This window comes from Chrysochloris asiatica, unplaced genomic scaffold (assembly GCF_000296735.1).
Source record: "Chrysochloris asiatica unplaced genomic scaffold, ChrAsi1.0 scaffold00378, whole genome shotgun sequence".
In the NCBI taxonomy this organism is placed as follows: domain Eukaryota; kingdom Metazoa; phylum Chordata; class Mammalia; order Afrosoricida; family Chrysochloridae; genus Chrysochloris; species Chrysochloris asiatica.
This window is the reverse complement of record NW_006408896.1, coordinates 997089-1004855: the sequence shown is the minus strand read 5'-3', so window position 1 is coordinate 1004855 and position 7767 is coordinate 997089. Positions and strand designations below refer to the sequence as shown.

The 7767-nt window shown below is 51.4% G+C and overlaps 1 protein-coding gene across 1 annotated transcript in view; it reads left to right on the top strand.

The window, feature by feature from the left end:
• Positions 1 to 7767, top strand: part of MOV10L1 (Mov10l1, Moloney leukemia virus 10-like 1, homolog (mouse)) — a 95319-nt gene that overhangs the window by 8140 nt on the left and 79412 nt on the right. Inside the window, exons 3-8 of the mRNA XM_006876415.1 lie at positions 1904 to 2069; positions 4401 to 4513; positions 4839 to 5026; positions 5613 to 5756; positions 5988 to 6205; positions 6537 to 6663. Of these exons, the coding sequence (XP_006876477.1) occupies positions 1904 to 2069; positions 4401 to 4513; positions 4839 to 5026; positions 5613 to 5756; positions 5988 to 6205; positions 6537 to 6663 (956 nt within the window). The remainder of the gene's footprint in view (positions 1 to 1903; positions 2070 to 4400; positions 4514 to 4838; positions 5027 to 5612; positions 5757 to 5987; positions 6206 to 6536; positions 6664 to 7767) is intronic.

Sequence of the window (7767 nt, the reverse complement as noted above, 5' to 3'; positions counted from 1 at the left end):
GAAAGCCTCATCTTTCTCCCACGGAGCAGCTGGTAGTTTCGAACCACTGACCTTAAGGTTCGCAGCCCGATTCGTAACCACTACGCTACCAGAGCCCCGTTTATCTTCGCACCCCTGTTCGGCTTGTGTGTTTGTCTGTGCACCCACTCATAGATCATTGTTTTAGAGTAGTATTTGTCTCTGTTGTCAGAAAGCTGTTGCTTTTTTGTTAAGTAAGTGGGTGCTGGCAAACTGAGCCCTTACTGCTGCTTTTAAAATGGTTGAAATGTAGCCCATCACTCCCATAACGAAATTCCAATGGAATACTTAGCACCATTTTTTTCAAATTTAAAAAATAATGTATGAACAGAAAAATAAAATAAGTACCAAAAATTAAAATAAATGATCCAACAAGCCATGGCTGGCTATTTGCATTTGCATTTATTAAAACTAATGACATTAGAGATTCAATCCCTTGACTGCAAGTGTGTGCTAGATCAGACAGTTCTGTTCCCATAGACAGCCCCGTGTAGCATGTTGGCCCTGAAGGTTATAAAAAGACAGCCGCTCGCTCTCCACACACATTCATCCTCAGACCTAATCTCTTGGTCACCTGGGTTCCTGGTCCCAGCTCTTCCAGTGGGCCCTGGGCTACTTGTCGATGTCACATCATATCTGTTAACTTTCTATCATGCAGTGGCTCGTTTCTCTCCTTCCAGTTTTTCTGGAAATTTTCAACTGACATAATTTTTCTGTAAAGGTTCCCTTTGTACACAGCCAGGAGGCTGAGAGAGGAGACTGGTATGGAACACGAGCACCAGCTGGCCTAACTGGAGGGAGAGCCAGCGCTGTAGGTGCAGTGTTCACGCCTCTTCAGCATCCTACTGAGGAGGCTACAGGGGGAGGGGAGGGAGGACAAAATCAAGGATGCCTGAGAAGGAGACGTGACTGTCTATGGAGGGGCATGGGTAGATGACCTGGAGGTGAGTGGCCTGGCACGTGCGGGGAGGTCAGGAAAACTGGGGTGGCCGAGTCAGCAGGGAGGAGACATGGGAAGGTGAAGGGCCACCAACAGACTCCCAACAGGACAGGCATGTCCTCTCCGAGGGAGCTGGGGGTTGGGTGGTCAGCGCTCAGAACAGGCATGCATCCTCTGGGAGGGAGTGGGAGATCAGGGGTGTCCACTATCAGGCCAGCATCCTAAGTGGGTCTCAACAACTCAGTTTGGGACCAGGGACTGTGTCTGTGTTGGCTCTTTGTTGTCTTTGCTGCGTTCGTTTGCTGTCAGAGTCTATTTGCTTGGTGACAGGATGGGAGGCAGCTGGAGGTGAGACCTAATAGGGTGGGACTGCCAGATGAGGACAAACCTAAGAGCCTTGGGGTCTGTGGGAGTCAGGACATTTAGAAGTTTCTCAGCAGGCCGTGATGTCTTCAGGAGGTGATGGGAATGTTGCCCAGAGAGCCCCAGTGGACACGATGCGGGACTAGGGCATGGACTATGAGACAAATGGCTGGGTGGAGGGAGACGGGGAGTCTGCATACACTATCCTGTAGTGCCTGCTTCTTACAAAAGAAACGTGACAACAGTCTGTAAAACCAAAACCTGCTGTCCAGGCTGTAGCAGGGGCAGTCAGCATGGCCTTTCCATACTCCTGGTGCAGCTGCACTAAGCTCCTTCCTGCCTCCTGAAATGTTGCCCTGACCCGGGCTCTGTGGCAGTCTGTCCTCCTGGTCCATTCTCCCAGCTGTTGATTCCTGTCATGGGCTCTCTCCACCAGCTTACGACTCTCAGACACACACGCTGGTGCGCAGCAGCTGAAATGTAATCATCACAGTCACTGTGATGCTTGGAAGAACCACTAAGCCATGTCTTTTACAGCTGTGTATGCCTGCTCTGCTTACGTAGCACTTGCATTTTTCCCAGGTGGAAGCGATTTCTGACAGGTGGGAAGATGATGGCAAGAAGAGCATCAGCAAAGAAGTGAGCAGCTCCAACACCCACCTTTTGATCGGCTGTGTGACTTCACTGTCAGAAGAGGCTGGCTACATCAACCAGACCACATACTTCTCACTACAGTGTGTGTGTGAAGGTATGCTAGACAGCGCTCATGGACTTTTTTGGGTTTTGTTTTGTTTTTTCATTTAAAAGTAGGAATTGTATCTTTTTTTTAATACTGTGAGTTAGATCTGAGATGGTATCTCATTTAAAGGGTCTGATCTGGGCACTTTGTGTGCTAAAGGCTTGTCCTAGGCGTGGACTCCTTGATGTCTGGTGGACTTTGAGATAGAACTGGGGCACCTGCTCCTGACTGTGTTCCCTTGTGGAGGCGCTTGCTGACTTCTGAGAATGTTTCTGAGTGCTGGGTCTTGAACAGAATTTGCAGTCGCAATAACATCCCCTCAACAGCATGACCTTCCCAACTCTTGGCTTGGCTTTCCATAATTGAATGACAAAATCCATATCATTGTTTGAATTTGTTTTCTGTTCTATTTCCATAAGTATCCACTTAAAGAGCAAACACATTTATCACTGTTGCTTCGCTCTTGGTACGTGTGCAGGGAAATTTGGAATAAAAATGAGCAAAGTGTTGGCCTGTGACTTGCTGTGACATGAAAGGCTGTGGTTTGCAGAGCAGGATGGGATTGTCTACAGCTGAAGGGCATATGGCCCAGCAGGTTGTCCAGCCTTCATGCCTCGGTGTCACTGTGGCCCCTGAGTGAGCGTCACATGGCAGCCGACTGCATCGGTCTTCAGTGATTCACTTTGTGTTTCCTGTGAGCTTACTGCTGCCAGAAGGGTTTATTGCAAACATAACAATCAGATCTCACCCAATGGTACGTTTCCACCTGAACTGCAGCACCCCTGCTGGGACTAGCAGTGTCCTTCCTCCTCCTGGGCCAGCCTCGCCTCTGGTCCCTTCCTTTGTCCCTGAGTGCCCTCTGTGTGTGCCTGGCAGGGACTGACTCCAGCTTGTGTCGGACGCACAGGGAAGGGGACGGGGGTCTTTCGCATGTGCCCTACGCCCTCTAGAAGCTGACGGTGCACAAGCAGTTGCCATTCCTCTGATTTTATTGCAGCGTATTAAAGATAACACTTCATTTTTTCAATGAGAAAATGTGGAGATTCTACTACACCAGATGGGCTTCCCTGGTCTCCGGGCAGACCTGGTGCTAGCTGCCTGGCTGTCAGTTCCTCTGTATCATTTCCCTTGTGGTGGCTTTCACACTGTCCTTAGGCACCTCATCTGTTCTCGGGAGTCGGGCCTCCTGCAGGGGATGCTAACCTGGTCACAGACAATGGGCACCTTGCTGGACACGGCAGGATGCCAGGCTTTGAGTCGTTGGTGGGCTTGGAGAAGTGCTGTGCAGGGGCCTAGTTAGGGCTCGCGGTTTCCTGTGTTGTGATGAAATAGGCATCACGTGAACCGTCCCCTTGAATCACTTGTGCCTGTGGAGTCCTGTGGCCTCAGACCACTGACTGTGCTGTCGCTCTCACTGTGATTTTGGGCTCTTTTTCATCACCCCGGATAGGACTCCATGTCCACGAGGCCCTGCCTGGGCCCTGGGACCCTCAAAGCTGTGTCCTGTCTCTGAATTTGCCTATTCTGGGCATTTCGCCCAAGTGAGGTTTACAGGATTTCTCCTTTGGGGTCATACTTCTTTCGTGCAGCGGAGCACATGTGAGGGCCTCGGGCCTGTGGCCCACTGAAACTCCTCATGCGTGCAGAAAGGTTTTTGATACAGTTTAAACTGACCTTGTGGTGGGGGGCATTATTTTGCAACACCACATCAGAACTCCAAATGTAGACTTCAGAAATATATATACACTGTATATAAATACATAGATGAAGCTGAAAGCTGAGTTGTGTTGTAAAGGGGCCACTGTGGCAGCTGGGTTGAGAATGGATGCAGCAGAGGCACGGGGGCATGGGAATCCTGTCCATTGTCCTGGGGACAGATAGTGATATGTATGTGATGGCAGTGGTGTGGTGTGAAGGAAAGTCCTTGGTGTGGGGATGACAGGGATGGAGGAACAAGCCATTTTTTAGGAATAAATGTGGGGAGCTCAGGTCAGACTTGTGGTTTTCAGGTTACCTGTGAATACTCATGGAGGCATCAGGCAACACTGGAAGGGTGACTGAGGCAGGCAGTCTGTGGACACTTAGCTGAGTGATCTGTGAGGACCCAGGAACAAGAGCAGTACATAACAGGGGTATATTCTGTGATGGTGGGCCTGGGTGAGTCAGGTAAAGAAGGGGCTAACTGCTGTGATTTCTAACAATGCTAGAGGACAGCTTTATAATTGTGGCACATGTCCCAGTGTGTCACAGCAGAGATGGCCTCAGTGTGTCATAGCCCAGGAGGTCTCTTACTCCAGTGACCACAGCACTGAGGACTGAGGGCTTCCTTCCACCATTTAGGTTTTCAGCCCTGCAAGGGGGACTGGGTGGAAGCCGAGTACTGGATCCGGCCCGGCACGTGGAACAGCGAGGCGGTCTCTGTGAAACCATTGCGTTACAAGCGCCTGGACAAGGTAGCACGGGGCTGCCCTCTTCTCTATCTGCCACACATGTCACCAAGTCACCTCAGGCATAGGCTTCTGTGGGGTGTGCTGGAATGTCTAAAACAAATCACCGGGATGGGCCTGTCCCCTGGAGAGGGCTACCTAATTCCTGTGGTCATTGTGGAGAGCTGTTGGGGATGCCTGAGTGAGATGGGTAGGAGCTGGCTTGTCTGAGCTGCCATTGTTTCCTGGGACCATGAGAGCAGCCAGGTGACACTCCGGTTAAGATGCAGCTGTCCCTGAGAGGCAAGTGCCTGGCTGAGCTTTGTGGCCTCACACACGGACTGTGTCCCAGGTCTGCATTTCCAGCCTCTGTGGGCGAAACGGCGTGATCGATGACTGCATCTTTTTCACCCTGGAGTCATTGAAGCTGCCCAGTGGTTACGTGCCCTGCCGCAAGGACGTCGTCAACACGCTGGTGGTGGAGAGCAGCCAGTCGTGTTACATGTGGAGGGCACTGTGCATAATGCCTGTGCGGAGACGGTACGGGTGCTCGCTCTGCTCGTGGGGTGAGGTGTGGGGGCGTCCAGGGCCCCGTCTGAGTGTGTCGCTATGGGGGAAGTTGAATGGCACTGTGTATTCAATACACATGTCACAGTGCTGTCCTGGGTCCCAACACCCTGAGAAAAGACCCCATGTCTTCCCATCAGGCTCTTTGAGATTCAGTCCCCTCTGTATACTGAGACTCCACATGTTTGTCTTTTTCCTGAGGACCTCTCCCTTCCCTGAGGCCTGACTGAGGGCATCACTGTGCCTTCAGCCACCTGGCACATGTGGGTGAAGGAGAAAGGGCTCAATAGCTGGCCCTGGAGGCTGTGTGTGAGACCAGGAGGAATCTGAGCCTTTCGAGACAGGGGTAGGAGTTGGCTGAGGCTGGGGGTACCAGCAGGTGTGAGCCCAGAGCTGGGTGCACAGACTCACTTCCTACCCCTTTCCTAATGGCACCTCTGGGGGAGGGGACGACAGAGTAGCACCTGCTGGAATGTCCACTGTGGGTGAGAATGTCGTGTTCAGTCGCGTCGTAGAGAGCACGACAGTGCCCTTTCTGAGGGCTGGTTCCTTTCTGCAGGGATCCCTCCTCTCTCAGTGAGGCTGTGGACGAGACCTACGGAGCCCAGTTACTGAAGAACAAAGCAGGAGTGGAAGTGACGAGGACCACCAACTTTGGGACTCTGAAAGATGGGGAAAGTAAAACTCTGGTGATCTGGATAGAGTGAGTCCACCACTTCCCACTGAACCCAACACGGGACCGGGTTTGCAACCACAACCTTGCCCATTGGTTTGTTTGGGCTTTTCCTTTATGAACATCTTCTCGCAATTTTTTTGCTCAAGCTAACTTGCATTTGTTAAGATCTCTTTGCTTCCCGTTCACAAGCTAGTTTGACTTCCATGCCATCTGGTAACAGCAGGTCAACCCCTGCGCTCGTGTCCCTTGTCTTTCCAGGAATAAAGGTGCCGCTCCCCAACACCTGGTCAGCTGCAGACTGGCTGGCTGGGATAAAACCAAACAGTTCAGGTTTCATGTGCCTTGCAAAGAGCGGACGAGCCCTGGGAAGAAGGGTTTTTTGGACAGAGATGTGAGCTTATTGAATCACCACAGAAAAAGTTGGCCCTGCCCAACCCTGGAAGGCAGCCTGGAGGATTGCGGGAAAGGAGCTCCAGGTGGGCCTTGTGGCCACTGCCATGAACACCCAGTGTGCCGGCACCCGCCTGAGCTTGGGGACTCCAGGCCGGTCTTGTCAGGGACTGGGCAGGTTGGCGGTTTGCAGCGCCCCCTTGGAGGGAGGTGGTGAGCTCCAAACCTGATGCTAGACCAGGGGCGAGAGCTGGCTCAGACCCCTTGTGACACCCAGGCTTGGGAAAGGGACAGCCATGGACTGTCTCCTGTGAATGTGAGGGAGCTCTCCGTTTCTGACGTGCAGGCTAGGCTGACTGCATTGTGGGACAAACTCCTCTCCTGGTCTGATTTGGGGTCTGAATCTCCTGTCACCAGGTACCACTGCATGTGAAGGAGGAAACAGGGAAGAGAAGGCACAGCTGTGGAGGCAGCGGACCCCAGAGCCAGGTGGACAGATTCCTGTGGGCCAAAAGATCTTCGTGGTGGTTACCTGCAATGCAAAGTGCGTGTCACCTTCCCAGGGATTAGGTGCATTTATTTTTATAAGTTGCATCTACAATGCATCTAGGTTGGATGTTAGAAAAATTGTTGTAAGTGGTTAAGACAGCATTTCTCCGCAAATGACTGGTTTTTCTGACCTTTTAATCCTGCGGGCCTCAGCAGATGACCGTGCCTCCTCTACTGAGAGCATAGATGCCCTTGCATTCTTGGCTGATCCTTTTCCCTGCCTGCCCATGTGACCTCCAGATGTGAGGTGGTCCTCACACAGCAGAGCCACAGACTCAGTTTTCTCCTCACCGCAGCCCTGAGGGAACATGTCTGTGTCTGGCCTTATCATCTTCCGGGTCCAGAATTCCCTGGGCTGCTCCTGAGTTCAGGCTGCTCTGAACCATGGGCAAATCTCCAGCTGAGCCTTCTGACCTCTTCAGCTGACATCTAAGTTGATAAAGTTCATCTTTCTAAAACTGCAGGTCTAATTAAATGCTACCTGTTTCAAACCTGCCAGCATCCAATGACAGGTGACCATTCAAGGTGTGCTGTGTGGCCATTTAACTGGCATCTAGAGACGTCTTGACATCACAGGACCCTCGTGATGTGGTGGTCAAGTGCTCAGCTAGAAGGTTGGAGGCCAGCGCCCATCACTCGCTCCTTAGGAAAGGGGTGTGGCAGTCTGCTTCCTTAAAGATGGCAGCCTTGGAAACCCCGTGGGGCAAGTCCCACTCGGTCTTGTAGCATTGCTGTAAGCTGAAATTTGACTTAATGATTGGATTTGGGTTTTGGGGTTTTGTGACAATATAGAACAGTGTATATAGTATGAGCTCAGTGAAAACAAAAGCAAGAAATTGATGCAAAGTGAAGTACAGATTGTCTTTGGGTATTATTATAGTTCTTAGGTGCCATCAAGTCGGTACCAACTCATAGCAACCTTACGCACAGCAGAATGAAACACTGCACGATCCTGGCCCAACCTCACTAACTGTTGCCACGCTTGAGTTCATCGATGCTACCACTTGGCCAATCCATCTCATTGGGGGTCTTCCTCTTTTTCTCTGACCCTCCACCTTATCAAATATGATATCCTTCTCCAGTGACTGGTCCCTCTTGA